The sequence below is a fragment of the Apis mellifera genome, linkage group LG1 (assembly GCF_003254395.2).
Source record: "Apis mellifera strain DH4 linkage group LG1, Amel_HAv3.1, whole genome shotgun sequence".
NCBI lineage: Eukaryota > Metazoa > Arthropoda > Insecta > Hymenoptera > Apidae > Apis > Apis mellifera.
In genome coordinates, this window is record NC_037638.1 from 5,436,788 (window position 1) to 5,452,709 (window position 15,922).

Below are 15,922 nucleotides of genomic sequence, written 5' to 3' on the forward strand. Positions count from 1 at the left end.
CAAAAAAAACAATATAATTATGTACTTACTTGGATTTCGTTGTATCTCATGATAGAGGATAGTTAATATTTCCTTGGGATTCAAGTAATCCGTTAGTCCATCGGTGGCAAGGACCAAAAAATCCTCTGTTCCGTCCAAAGGAACAGATTTAACTTCTGGCTCACCTGTTACGAACGGCTTGTATCGAACATCACCTGAAATCAAGTAAAAATACATCAAATTATTACAAAAATTATAAAAATTGTAAAAAATAATTTTTATCCTAGTATAAAATGATTTTTCTAAATTGAAAAAATGAGAAAGATAAAAATCACTCGAATATTTAGATATTTCATTAAATACTCAACAATATTGTATTTTTATTAACTTCGATAAATTAGTTAAAAAACATTTGATCGTCGGGCCTAAAATTTTTATGTTTATTTAATTTAAAGGATTTTCATTCATGGTTATAGTAAATCGATGAAAAAATCACGTAAATTTATAATAACCGGAAGTATCTGTATTACAATGGTACCATTATTTAAATTAGCTACGCCATTCATTAAAGTTAATTGCAACCTAGTTGAATACTGATACTCCCCACGTTTTACCGTCGCGTGTTTTTCAAATATAAAAAAAACATTACGTGTAATAAATAACTGTAATAGTTAAACTTGAATTCCATAAAATTACACGTCACGGGATATGAAATTCTCTCCATTTATTCTTTTATTTTGTTTAAACTCGATTGAAAAATTTCTCAATTATCATAAATTTAATTCGAATCATGATTATATTAAAAATTTTTAAAGAAATTGTCTTAAACATTATTTCGTATTATATTTTCATATAAGAATGTAATCTGCGCCATCTATGATATAAACTATCTAATTATGTACTGCTTCAAATATAAACTGCAACACAAGAAAATTTTACATTATTATTTTACGTTTTATTTATTTTATTTGTAAAGGAAATCATGTCTCGATATAACCATAAAAAATTTGACTAATTACATGCTTTCTTAAATTTAACATTAGAAAAAAGAAAGATTATATTTTGTTTTATCGATATTATAATTAACATTGCATATTTTAAAAAAACTATTAAATCAAAATAATTCAAGAGAAAGAGATTCGATAAATTAATATTATGTTGTAAACAAATACAAATCATTTGAAAATTATTATTTTTTAATAATTACGTAACGTTTTTTACTTTTCAATTAATTTCAAATATATAAATTACTTACTTTTATAATCAACTTATTAAAAATTTTTATCATTAGAACTATTCTATTAAGCTACTACGGATACTTGAAACATAATAATTTGGAATTTATATATTATTTATAAATTAAGATAATAAACACTTGCAAAAAAAATAGAAATTAGTGAGACATCTGGTAGCAGTCTCTGACACTATGATATACTTATATAGGAATTAGAAAGATATTCCTATTCTATATGTTCGAAAATACCATAAATTTAAATCGAATATAATATATAACAATAATAAAAAACTTTACAAGAATAATCAACAAAATAAAAGCAAAAAAAACATTAAGCAAATGTTTCTCTGATGTTACTTATCTGAATGTGATTAATATTCCACAAATATTTACGATCGATAAAAGATTCATAAATAAAATATAATTCTATGATAAATATCACCTATCGAAATTTTATGACGTCGAAGCAAAATTCCTGCAGAGGACAAGCGTTCGAGACACGCGTCTTCTCGCGATGCATAAACGGTTTAATGGGCTGTTAATTATTCCGGGCATGCAATTGTAGAAGCCACCCAGTAAAGCGTCCATTGCTCGAAGCATGGTTGCACGTACTATTGTGTCAGCGGTCAAACGGAACCAACAGGATACCCGACACGCGTCCAGAATTTTTTCTTTCCTTTTCTTCGTGGTACCTAAGCCATTTGGCCAGCTGTTAGTATACGCAGATTCTTCCTATTTGGTTTCTACGCGAAGCACGTGACTTTTATCGGATTATCTCGTAAAGATAATTAAGATTTAGTTGATGAAGATTCAAATTATCGTATGTACAATAGATCGTACAATATGTGATTGTTTATAAAAAAAAACGTAAACATTTAAATAATCATAATTAAGGAGTTCAACAAAATCTCGATACAAAGGGGGCACCACATGTCTCTTCTATATACTTTTGATTTTTTGTATCATAATATGATAAATTAGTACAACGTGATAATATTAGTTTTGAAGTTAATTGTTTCCTATTTTAAAGATTGCAAAAATTCTAAATTATATTATTAGCATTGTATGATAAATAAAGAAGTCGAATAATATTATTTATATTTATATATAATCATTTATATTCTTGTTATTAATTACGTACTTAGCAATTTCCAATCATTAATTCCAAATATTTATTTCTTTTATCCTCATTTTTTGTGACTTTTATGCAAATTATTTTTATGAATCTAATTTGTAAATAATTTTTAAATTGTATTTAAGTTATGTTTTAATCTGATATATATCACGAAAAGTTATAAATAAAATAATTTTAAAAAATCATTGATATTTAAATTTCATTTATCGATATATGTTACTTTTTTATCGTTCGGTTGTTTTCACATAAAATAGTGTATAACTTGAATATAATATTTGTTATATATATAACATTCTTGAAAATAATATTTAATTAAGTATTATTTAAATTTATTAAAATATATTTATTTATATAATATTTATTATAATAGTTTGAATCAAATTAATTCTTTAAAATAAAAACTAAAATAAAATAATAATTATAGTAAATAGTTTGAAATTTACACATCAAGATGAATAATAGAATCAAGTTTCAAAAACCGCAAAAATAAATCACTATACAGTATAAATACGAACTAGTAATAAAATAATTTAAAAATTTATAAGAACAAAACGATATTTATTATTAAAAATGTAAATTTTTAGATAAGAGAATTTTTATTTTCACTTATAATTATTATAATTGCTCAAATAATTAAATATAAAATAAATAATTAATTAATAAATTTAATGAAAAAAAATAACTTTCATTCAAAAATTTTTTTTTACATTTCAATTTTTTTTATTCTATAGAATAAAACTGGTTATATAAAAAAAAGTATAGTAAGTAAACCACATCATAAAATTAGAATAAACAATAATTTCCAAATGACTGATAATAAAAAAAAGTATATCATGAAGATAAAAAAATAAATGTTTTTTATTCCATTTAGAAATAAAAAAAAAGATAAATTTTAAAAAGATAATTTTTTAAAAAAATTAATTTTCTAATATAGAAAATATATAATAACATTTTTAAAATTACATGAAATATAATTTCGATTGAATTTGTTAAAATATATATATATATATATATTCAATGCAATTGACCGATCATTAGATATACTTGTATCGCCATCTAGTGACATTTAGTTTGCATGACAATAGTGAAATTGATTGAGAAGTTAATGAAATATAGTATTTCATCAAAAATAAAATTAATCGTGCAATGTGCAAGTGAATATTAACATACTTTATTTTATACGTGCCAATAAATGTAAGTATTAAATAATATAAGTAATAATATACTTTGAATAGAATATTAAGTTTGAAACATAAATATTATTAATCAATAAATCGAAATATTAAAATTGCGTAATTTTTTGTTCGATATCAAAAATTTTTTTTATAAAAAATTGTGATATGCAATGTTTTATAATATTCATACTTTATCATAGATAAATATAAAGTTAACCTAAAAGTTGAACCAAAAATATGAATTAGTCATACATATTTTTAAAATATCATAAATATTCTATTTTTTAGATAATTTAAGAGTTTATTAATATATTATATTCATGACAACTAATATAAATATATATTTAATAAAAAGTAAAAATAATTTTTAATTTTCAATAAATATAAAAATATTAGATATATTTTTAAAAAATTTAAAAATATATAGTATCTTATAAATGATCTAATGATAAAAATTTCATTATGGTTATTTTATTTAATCTATATTGATATTATGCGGAATTCGATTCTTTTTAAAAATTTGCAAATTTATTGTTATTAATAATAATAAATATAATTATTAATAATTATTAAATTTATTATAAAATCATATCTTTCAAAGTTATAAATTAAAATTAACTTACCTATTGCCCTTGAAACACCTAATACTCCATTTACACGCATTGTTCCCATACTTGGCATCACTACTCCTCCTGCTTTTCGTATCCTTTGCACTTCATCCTAAAGCAAATAATGAATATTTTTTGCAAATGATATTATGAATTTTTAATAGCACACATTATATATATCAAGTATCAATTGTTTTTTAAACAGAGTAAAATAAATCTAATTTGAAATTTACTGTCAAAATATCATTAAATCAAAAAATAAATTTTGATATAATATATTATTAAAATTATTAATTAAATAAATTTAAAATGACATTAGTAGGGTCACAAATAGATAGTGACAAGAGATTATTAAATTTTGACACCTATGAAGATTATTTGAATTCTCTAATATCATTTGTTGATCTTGGATATCTTGGAAATCTTCATATTGCACGTCAATTAGCTGAACTTGGCTATCGTTGTGCAGGTGAAACACTTGATGAAGATACATTTTATCGGCGTTTAAAAGCTGTGAAAAATTTAGTTTTTCCAATTTATAAACCATATGAATTAACATCAGAATTAGTGATACCAAGTGATAATGTAATGCAAGAATTAGCACTTAGAGAACGTTTAAACAGATTGAAAATCATATCCACTATTATATTTATAAGAAACTTAACAAAACTTCAGTTTGAGGTTTCTGGTTATATTGATTATAATGAAAGACTTGAAAAAGAAAATTGGCTTGCATATTTTGAAGGAAGAAAAAGGATATGGCCTTGTGCATCTGATCTTGCATACTATGATTGGAGAACAGGAAAGTCATGTTTGAATGAAACATCAAACTTTGAACCTGTTATAGATCCAATATTAGGACTTCGATTTAAACATAATCATGATAGACATTTTATTAATGTAGATCCTGGAGTACCTACTCCAGGAATATATACAACACGAGTAAGAATACATAGTCGAGAATATCAACATGTAATATTATATGATCATGTTCTTAGGAGTAAAATTTAAAAATTTTTAAATGGAAATATACTTACTTCGCGATGAAGTCGATGAGGATTCACTAGCTGAACAACACTATCACGTTTTATCAGCATGGCTGTTGAATCTCCTACCCAGGCAACATATAATCTTTTATTTAATATTAAAGTGCAAACTGCAGTAGTCCCACCACATAGTTTCTAAATAAAAATATTAAAAATAAAAATTATATAAATATAAAATATAGCACATTTATTTAATTACATTATATATATATATATATATATATATACATATATATATATTATATATTATTTCTTACTTGTGTCTTTGATTTTTCTATAAATTGTCTGTCTGTAGTAAGAAAAGCATCGCGTAAGGCACGCTCTGGATCTGTAGGATAATATATGCTTTCTGTTAAATATTGATGTAGATGAGCAGCACAATATACAGCTGCATCTTGTCCTGCATGTCCATCAAATACTGCATAATAATTTGCTATAGAATCATCCTAATTTGAAAAATATTTTTTTAATAAAAAAAATTCATTATTTGTATTGCATTAGTTACTAAATATCAATATTTACCTCAATACCAAACGTAGTATGTAAGTCATGTAAAATCACATAACGGTCTTCCATTTTTCTTCTACAATTTTTGCTTCCACCTGCTGTTATTTGTGGTAATGGAGTTGAAGGAGGAGGTGGTAATAATGCCAATCTACTATTGTCCAGATAACGGGTACAAATTTCATTAACTTTATTAATAATAGCTTGCATTAATTTTAATGAAGTATATGCTATAAGATAAAAAATATTATTAGATACATTTTTCTTATTACATACATTTCTTGTACAAAAAAAGTTTATTAAAAGATAACATACTTTTTTCTTGGGATTTAAATCCACAATCTTCTGGTTGTTTTTTGCACATAGATTTAATTTCTTGTATCACTTGATGAACTAAATATGCTTGTAAACTTGCTGGACATTGCCTAGAACATTAAAAAATTCTTTATATATATATAATAATTAATCTTAAAGGACTTATAAAAAAAATAGATTATTTTTAAAAATAATTATCTAAATAAATTTCGCAATATAACTCTGAATATAGAAACCATAAAAATAATTGAAATAGTAGTTTATAAATTGACGGTAATATACGAAATTTTGAATTCACAATTCAAAAATTTATTTTCTATATGAAAATATATCGTTATCTATAGTAATACATAATAACCATGGATTTTTCATTTCGAAATTCTTTAAATCGTAAGCACACACATAATATAAATTATTTACAATTTATTCAAAAAATAATTTTAAATTAACCTTCGAAATGTATATAATATAAACGCATGATATATGAAATCTAATCTATAATCATTTTTTATATATTATTTCATATATTATAATGATTTTAATTTTTTTTATTTAATTTAATCGTAGAAAAAGCTTTTAAGCTTTTTACGATTTAAAGATTAAACATTTAACAGATGGTTAATATACTTAAAGTAACGTATACACGAAACTTTCATTTAGGGACAACTTTTATCATATTGAAGATTATATTTAATATATATAAAAATTTCCATATAAAGATTAATTAATTATTGTTACTATTATTGCTTATTTAAATTATTTAGATAAAGAAATATTAATATTTATATCATTATAGTGTTTATATTATTTATACTAAGAAATTTATATTATTTATCAAATTCTATTGTAATTTTATAATATATTTAATGTATTAATTTAAAACTGATATTTATATATTACATAATTTTTAATTTTTTTAAAAATCACATTTTATCATGTTCATATACTAGTGATAATTATAGATAACAGTTATACAATTTTAAAATTATATTTCAAAATTAAAGAGAAAATTTCAATTAAATTATTGTATTTGAAAAATAATAAAATTATAAAATTTAAATTATTTAAATTAGCAAGAGTTTTCTAAATGAACCAGATCATTTTGTTTCCCCCCCATCTTATTATATTATGTTCAAAGTAAAATAAAATAAAACATTTTATAATTTTTTCTTAAATCATTGACAATATTTAAAATTTTTTTTAAATATTTGTTACTTTTATAATTATTAATATTTTTCTTTTTAATAGAAATAAGCAATCATTATTTAAACTTTATTTCAATGAAAGTTTCATATTTCTTCATAAAAAAATATTATTATAGAAATAATGCATTTCCTTTACTAAAACATTTATATATACTTTCATATCTTATCTAATAAACGTAGTAGTATATTACAATCAAATATATCGCTTTATCTTACTGAATCCGGATGTTTATAATTAATTATAAGAAGAATTAGATTTATCTTTTTAAATAATTATTACTAAATTATTATTTATTACTAATTAAAAAATTGAAAACTTTATAAATTATAATTTATTAATTAATTTATTAAAAAAAAATAAAATAAAATTTGAAAAATTATAAGCATTTTTATATTGGCCATATCAGTTTAAGTATATCGTTTAGATATAAAAAATCTATGGAGAGGAGAAGTTACTTCAAAACAGCACATGACTGAAGAACAAGGAGATTACGCTTTAGATAGACATTTTATCAACATCATAGACGCCAGTAATAGGGAGACGACTGCATCAAATAAATTAAAATCAAAATCTTTCGAACTGGTTCATAGTGAGAACTCGCCACAGTCTGTGAGAAAACGAATACCAAACACATCTTCTCAGGAGCATTACCGACAGGAGAGAGAAATGACATCGATCGTCGGCACTTACCAACATGAAAGCAATGAAAACCTCGACGAATATTTCAAAGCTGTGGGTATGTTGAAAGCGACTAAAAATGAATGTGGTACATCTTCCTATGAAAGCAAAAATAAATATCTTCTATAACATTATCTTTTTCCGCATTGTTTTCTGTTTAATTTATTCTTGAAAGACTTAAGAATGAAAAAAACATTTTTGACTTTATTTATTATACAAAATAATAATTGTAAGTATACGTAATGCGCTATTATATAATTATAGATTAAAATTTTGTTCTTGATTAATGTATAAGTATATATATAGTACGTGCAGCATGTGATATATATACATGTATACATATATATATAATATGTGTATAATATATTTTTATTACTTATATTAACAATATGTACGTTTTTTTTATTCATTAAATATTCGTTGAATAAAGAATTAGAATATTTAATCTCAATGAATTATTTATTGTAAACCTTTTAATTATATTAAATATGTTAATTTAATAAAAGACAATATCTTGAATGTGATTAATTATATACAAAATATTATACAAAATCAAAATAAAAGCGATTTCGTTTTCAATTATATGCACCTGTAGGTGTACCATACATTCCACGAAAACTGATGTGTATGTCCAGTCCACAACTGGAAATATCGAACAATGATGATAAATGGACCATTCGTACCATTACAATGATTCGTATGGCAGAAGTGACGTTTACTCTCGGTGAAGAATACGAAGAACACATGCCTGCAGGAGTTATACTGAAAGTACTATTAATATTTATCGAACTATCGTATTCATTTTAACTCAATCGATAACCATCTAAAGTTTTTGTAGAAAAAAAATATAATTTTTTTTATAATCCAATAAATTTAAATATTTACCGTTAAATGGTATAAATTTATAAGATAAGAATATAAATTTTAGAGATAAATATTTGCATTTATCTGTTAGAAAAATCATAAAAAAATACTTAAATGTTTAATGCAGTGAAACAATTTATGTATGTACAATTTTTAGTTTTTATAATATTTTGTCTGCTTTTGTTTAGAATGTAACTACACTGGAGGGAGATAATCTAGTGACAGTTTCAGTCGGTCCAAATAACAACAAAGTACTACGGAAATATGAAATTACAAAAGATGGTATAGTTTTGGTACGTTTCATTTATATTTCCATTCACATAATTGGTAGAATATTCTGAATTTTTTAAATATGAAATATTAAAAAAAAATAAAAAGATTTTATTTAAAAAAAATTATTCGAAAATTAATTAAATTAAAAATTAAAGGTTAATTCAATTAATTTAAGATTTTAATTCAAATATTTTACAAATATTTTACAGAGATTTTTTTATATTGAACTTATTTCAATAGTGTAAACTTTTTTCATAATTAATTTATTCATTATTCATATTTATATTATCATTTATGTATTGCACTTTGAATTATACACAACACCAATTATTTTATATAAAAAATATTTCAACATCTTTTATATATTTTTTAAACTATTAATTTATAATTAACACTAATTTATTTATTAAAATAAAAATCTTTGTAAACATTATTTATATGTATGTATAAATTAATCATATAAACAATGAAATAAAAAATTTAATAATATTACATTTTCTATTTTCAGATAATGACTCACGAAAAGAGTGGCCAAATAGCAAAACGCTATTTTAAGCGTCTTTAATAAATTTTAGTTGCAAAACTATTTCTATATTTTATTCGATATATTACATTAACTTATTATTAATGATTAATTTTTTACTTATATTTTACGTATATATTACATATATATATACAACAATAAGTTGACGATAATATAATTTGAAAGCATATTTTAAACAAAGAAAAATTATGAAACGTAATTCGCATAGAAAATGCTAATAATGACTAGAAGAAAAAAGTCACGGATCAATCGTAAATGTTTCTACCGTCATTTATGGCATGCGCCCCACCTACTTTTGCTGAATGTCACGTGTTGCATAATATAAAAAAGCATGGATAAATAAAAATTATAATATAAATTAAAAATAAAGAATTAAAATCTCGAGTGCATTTGAATTGCATTTAAAAATATCAAGATTATTTGTACGTTTATATATAATAGAAAAAATTACTATAAAATATTAGTTTACAAGATCTATATTGTTTCTGTTTACATTTGATGCCGGCCGCCATAGAAGTTATCAACAAATAAACATGTCTTACGTCCACCCACGCATTGGCATGCTGCATATCATTCATTTAAAAAGTACATTCACTTACGTCTGGTTGAGATATTGTAGAGTCACATTGATGATTTCACCGACGATCTCAGCTTCGGTCACATTATATGAGCTCACCGAAACAGGCAGTTGATCGTATGGATTTACTCTAGAGACAAATTCAGAGAAAAAACGGCTATACGCCCCAAGATAATCACCATCAGGACAATCTTCCGCCATTCTTTTTTGTCTTCGTGAAAAATCCAAATTAACGGCGCACACTTCTGTCAGCACAAAGAGCACGATACTTGACTTCGTTTATGAGATGTTAACACGATACCTCAGTAGCTATCTTTTCACAAGTCGAATTAACAGACATAGAAATATAAGGATGAAACGAAGGGAAAGAGGAAGAAAGCAAAAGTGTGTACGTATTTTGTTTTTGTCGTTTTTCTAACAAAGCGATGTACTGATCCAAACCTATTCGTTGATAGGAGATATTTGTATTTAGGTTACGTCACTCATTCAACATCGCGTACGCACATAACACTACGGGTTCGATCGAACGACGCGTTTCACTATTGTGCTTCTCTCAAAGAAGTGGGGAGGATTTGCCGCGACGTTTAAACACTATCTCTCCCGCTTCTTTGAGTCCAGCGTTGCTTTTTGCCTTTCCTTTTACCACGGCCACTGGCCACTTGCGGATTGACTCTCGTAACGGAGGAAAAAGTGCGTAACGGAATTCACCGAGTAGCGTACTGCGCATGTCTGACACGGAACTCTGCTTCTCGGCCGTACATCTACTATACTTACTTCTTTATATTCTTATATCTATGTATTTATTATCTTTTTTTCAAATTATACATACTATCATATATATTTGATCAATAATATTTGTTTAAAATAAATGATCGTATAAATGTATAGATAGCATAATCAAAATAAAATTTTCTTTATAGAAACATTAAAGAAAAATAAATTCATTTAAAAAGAAATATTTTCAATTAAGTATTAAAAGTCACTAATTATAAAATAAATATGTAATCTATTTTTATTAAAAAAAATTAATATTTAATTGTAAATGAATTGTATACATAAAACATTAAAGTTATATTATAGTAATTTTAATTATTTTGAAAAATCTTAATTATATATATATCTTAATTATATATAATAATATAAAAATATTTTTATTCATATATATCATTTGTGCATAATAAATATATTGTACTTTATATTATAAAATATATATATACATATATATTTATGTATTTTTTTATTTTTAATATAAATTATTTTTATCTTAAATTTGATTAAAATTTTAGACAATAAATTAATTCCAAAATTATTTTATACTTACTTATTTTAACTAATTAATATTTTTCATGTTTCATACTCAATTTATAATTTGAAATATATATAATATTATATAATTTATAAATTTTTTGTTACAACAATAAAACACAAAATCTTGAAAAAATTTAAGATTTTAGAAAAATGTTTATTTTTACAATATTGCATTAGCTAAATTCTTAATATTATATAATATTTAAAGATATATAATATTAAAGAAATTAAATTATTTTTACATTATGATACAAGAATTTTTTATATTTTCTTCACTTTTTTTATTTTTTTCTCTGCTACTTACAATTTTTAAATATGAATTCTGACTTTTTTCGTCCAACCATTTAGGTAATGGTGCATTCCAATTTTCTGGAGGTTTATCTCGTTTTTGCCAAACATCATTACTATAATGAGCTTGTAATCTTTGAAATCTACGTTTTTTCTCACTTTCTATTAGTTCAATCTATAAAAAATATGATATTAAAACATAAATATTTTCATTTCTTAAATTTTATACAATATTTTTCAATTATTTGATTTCTAACATACATATGCTTTTTTATCCTTCTCGCGTTCCCATAAATCACAATTATTATAATCAATTTTCCATTGTTTACAATCTATTGTTTCTCCAAATATGAAATATTGATGAAAACGAGCTCTAATACTTGTACAATCATTATATTCCGCTTTGTAAATTTCACATGGCTTAATCTAAGATATAAAAAATGTTAAATTAATTATTATAAACAAATAATGTATTAACACTTTGTTATATTTTTAATATCTAATTAAAACAAATATAAATAAAATTAAGATATAAAAACAAAATATATAATAACCAGCCAAGAATATTCAATTTCTTCTTGAATTTCATTTGTAGTATTGTTAGGTTCAGGCATCTTAGTTTTATTTTTTTGATTAAATAATTCAGTTAAATAATTAACAATTATTTTTTTTCTTATAATTAAAACTCAGAATTAAATGATTAATATTTTTTCACCATTTAAAATTTGTTTTAATGAGATATCATGTTTATAAAAACGGAATATTTATAAATACTTAATGATTCAAACATGACATTACATAACATCAGTAATATAAGATTCCTATTGATATTTCAATAATATTACAATCTATTTCACATTTATATATTAAATATTTCAAAAAAATTACAATTTTATTATTATATTTTAGATTATATTAAAACATTATATAAAAAAAATAATTATGAATTCACTTTAAAATATTAAGCGTAGTTTACACTTCAGATATAAGCCGATCATGTTCAATCTGACAACACCGCATAAATAGCATAAACAGTATTTTACAAGCATAAACAATTTTATATTAGTATTGTCATGATATTATTAATTTATAATATTTCAAATACTGTAATATTATAGTCTATATATAAAAAAATTAAAATAAAAAATACAAAAATTTATTTACAAATTTTGTTTTGAAATACAAATTATATTTCATAAATATACTATAAAAAATTATTGTAATCTATTTATTAATGTAAACAAAACAAATCTGCATTATATGACACATGCTATAACACTGAACTATAGTTTCAATATAATATTTCATTTATTAAATAATTCATAATATGCGAGAAATCACAACAATTAAATTATATCTATATTAAAATGATAGTATGAGTACTTTGTTAAATTTGATAAAATAAATTTCCTTCGTTTCTTTTTCTAAAGGAATAATTTTTTGTTTTAATAATTAAACTATTTACGTAAGTTTTTAATTAATAAAAATTATTTATGACAGTGAATAAAATATTTTATAATATTATATATATATATTTTTTTTTTAATCTTTTTATACATTCTTACATATATATATATATATATATATGTATATATATACTTGAAAGTTTGATGTTATATTAATTTTTATATCTTTCTAATTAATATTATATAATTGTATAATAGGCATGTTTATAATATATGTATATTTATATTTTTATGATATTATAAAATAAAAAACCGTTGGAATTGCATTCATTTGTCTGTACCAGTGATGCTCATTTTAACTAGATTTGATATATTAAATTCTAACAAACTTACTACATTATCGTTATTAAAATATTTTTATCATGGAATTTTATATCATAAAAGTTAAACGAATGATACTGATTTAAATTTTTTCAAAATATAAAAATTCTAGTTTATTAATGAGTATCACTGATTTCCGCCATTCTCTCTTGCCCCTACCAGGCGTCGCGAACATATCGTCTTATTATGATTGTAATTCTTGTATTCTTGTTCTTAGTTTGAATTGAGTGTGTTTGCTATCTTATTGTAGAAATTTGCAACGACTGTCAGTTTCCTAACCTCTTTGCCGACGAATGTTCCGGTGTTTCATATTGTGTTCAGTTAATAGTAACATATAATCACATAACATGATGTCGCGGTCTGTGCGTGCAGAGACTCGTAGTCGTGCCAAGGATGATATTAAGCGTGTAATGCAAGTCGTTGACAAAGTTCGCCATTGGTAAATCTCTTAACATATTATAGATGCACGAGGAAATGTTGAAACGTTTCACAAAAAAAGCAAAGAATGTAGTAAATATGGATATCAAAAATGGATTAAAATTTTTCTTACTTGCGAGATTTAATAGAGATTTTGCATTACACATGTCAGCTGTAAACAGACTTTTGTAGTTATGAAATATTTCATGTGTGTTGATTGAGTAATATAGTGTTGTATGTCTGCTTTTTTAATAACAGTAAAGAAGGTAGCTCCTCTATCTGTTATTTTAATATTAATATAAGAAATGCGTTTCTCATGCTGATATTCTTATAGGGAAAAGAAATGGGTTACAATCGGAGAAACTACTATGAAGATTTATAAATGGGTACCTATATCGACACTTGATCAGGTAAATAAAAGTTGCAAAACATTTATAAAAATAAGCTATTAAAATTAATATTTCATTTTGTAGAAGAAGAAAGGAAAAACAGTTGCAGACAAAGAAAATGGTTTGCCAAGAAAAAGTGGATTAGATTCTTCAAATTCCAACTTTGGTCTTACAGAGGATTCAAATACATGTAAGTTAAATTTTATAATATATAAAATATATTATTTTTGAATATTAAAATTTATAAAAGTTGTGTAATATGTATAGGTTTTTCAACTGTTAGTGATTCTCAAGGATTAACAGACTTTTCTGCACATCTGGGATTTTCAGAAGATTCCAATTCACAAAATAGTGAACCAACACCTAAAAGGTTAAAGACTGATTAAAGTTTATCTTGTAACTGTTATTTGAGATATAAGATATTTAGGAAATCATTTTTATCTTCTACAAAATTTGCACATTATAAAGTTATCTTAAATCATGATTGTAAATTGACAAATTCAAAGAAATTTCATTTTTCATTTTATTCTATTTAATGAATATTTTTTCATTGAAGAAAAGATAATCATATTAAACAGTTTAAGTTTAACATAGTAAATTTATTTTTTTATACATGAATTTATACAAATTAACATGATTTAATTTAGAAATCACAATTAATGGTATTTTAATAAAAAAATTCATTTCAGATGTTCAGTCCATTTTATGATCTGATTTGAAAGACAACAAAAATATAGTATAAAATTATTTTTCAAAACAGATTATATATTTTAAATAATATTCATATCATCATAATATTATTTAATTCATGAAATACAAACAAGATTTTCATTGATTTAATTATAACATCTTAATCATCAACATATAGAATCTGGGACATGTAAAATAGGTAATGATACTTATTTTTGCTGTAAAATAGTACCTCCAAAATACTTATGTATAATGTTACATTTATCTTAAAGCTATTTATGTGTCTAAACATAATCACATGTTCAATAGTTGTTTGATAATTGAGTATCATTGTACATACTTCAAATACCATTTTTTTGCTGATTTATATTTTACAATGAACTTGCATTCCTTGAGATTATGTTATAGCACCATGAAATGTACAAAATACGCTTTGACACTTATAAATAAAAGAATAAAATTGCGAATGTTTGAATTTATATTTACATAAGTTTTTAAGAAAGCAGAAAATGCTTTGGTAATGTTATTACATGATCATTTTCATTTATTTAAAAGCTAATGTACTTAAAATATATAATGTTTAAACATTTATTAAAAGGAAGCAAGAAAAAAATTTATTACATAGCTAATTATTACAATTTCTGTATGATAACTGTATATATAAATTCTTATCTATTATTTTAATAATCTGTGTGTGTACGTTATAGACTATGTACAGAAAAAATCCGAATATAAAAAAAAATTTAATGTCTTTTTTAATACCTTTAATCTAATGATAATCTTAAATGAAAGATTTTTACATTTGAATTTTCATAATTTTATTTTAATTTAAATTCTTGAATATTAATATTAATTGATATAATTAATATGAATATATTTGATAATAAATTTAATATTTAAAATTA

General features: G+C 22.6%; 4 protein-coding genes across 5 annotated transcripts in view; 2 read left to right on the forward strand and 2 right to left on the reverse strand.

The window, feature by feature from the left end:
- LOC724192 (titin) overlaps positions 1-10,984 on the reverse strand; it is a 71,470-nt gene extending 60,486 nt beyond the window's left edge. Inside the window, exons 1-7 of the mRNA XM_001119962.5 lie at positions 10,161-10,984; positions 5,997-6,106; positions 5,700-5,911; positions 5,435-5,623; positions 5,169-5,312; positions 4,147-4,243; positions 30-194 (exon numbers count right to left, since the gene is read on the reverse strand). Coding sequence (XP_001119962.3) covers positions 30-194; positions 4,147-4,243; positions 5,169-5,312; positions 5,435-5,623; positions 5,700-5,911; positions 5,997-6,106; positions 10,161-10,339 — 1,096 coding nt within the window. The 5' untranslated portion in view covers positions 10,340-10,984. The remainder of the gene's footprint in view (positions 1-29; positions 195-4,146; positions 4,244-5,168; positions 5,313-5,434; positions 5,624-5,699; positions 5,912-5,996; positions 6,107-10,160) is intronic.
- On the forward strand, positions 4,426-9,950 carry LOC410034. The gene is made up of 6 exons (XM_026445345.1): positions 4,426-4,708; positions 5,813-5,815; positions 7,627-7,938; positions 8,476-8,648; positions 8,933-9,037; positions 9,526-9,950. The coding sequence occupies exons 1-6, from the start codon at positions 4,441-4,443 to the stop codon at positions 9,580-9,582; spliced, it is 918 nt and encodes a 305-aa protein (XP_026301130.1). The 5' UTR covers positions 4,426-4,440; the 3' UTR covers positions 9,583-9,950.
- Positions 10,985-11,568: 584 nt separating the features above from the next.
- LOC724280 (UPF0545 protein C22orf39 homolog) lies at positions 11,569-12,734 on the reverse strand. Its single transcript, XM_001120086.4, has 3 exons — positions 12,289-12,734; positions 11,996-12,160; positions 11,569-11,909 (listed from the first exon to the last, which is right to left on the reverse strand). The coding sequence occupies exons 1-3, from the start codon at positions 12,346-12,348 to the stop codon at positions 11,685-11,687; spliced, it is 450 nt and encodes a 149-aa protein (XP_001120086.2). The 5' UTR covers positions 12,349-12,734; the 3' UTR covers positions 11,569-11,684.
- Positions 12,735-13,626: 892 nt separating this feature from the next.
- LOC410033 (B-cell CLL/lymphoma 7 protein family member B) lies at positions 13,627-15,922 on the forward strand. 2 transcript variants are annotated; one of them, XM_026440705.1, is made up of 5 exons: positions 13,627-13,960; positions 14,273-14,348; positions 14,412-14,517; positions 14,595-14,697; positions 15,017-15,922. In XM_026440705.1, the coding sequence occupies exons 1-5, from the start codon at positions 13,869-13,871 to the stop codon at positions 15,039-15,041; spliced, it is 402 nt and encodes a 133-aa protein (XP_026296490.1). In that variant the 5' UTR covers positions 13,627-13,868; the 3' UTR covers positions 15,042-15,922. The 2 variants fall into 2 exon arrangements, with proteins under 2 accessions (XP_026296490.1, XP_006563351.1); XM_006563288.3 differs by lacking the exon at positions 15,017-15,922 and having other exon boundaries at positions 13,629-13,960; positions 14,595-14,916.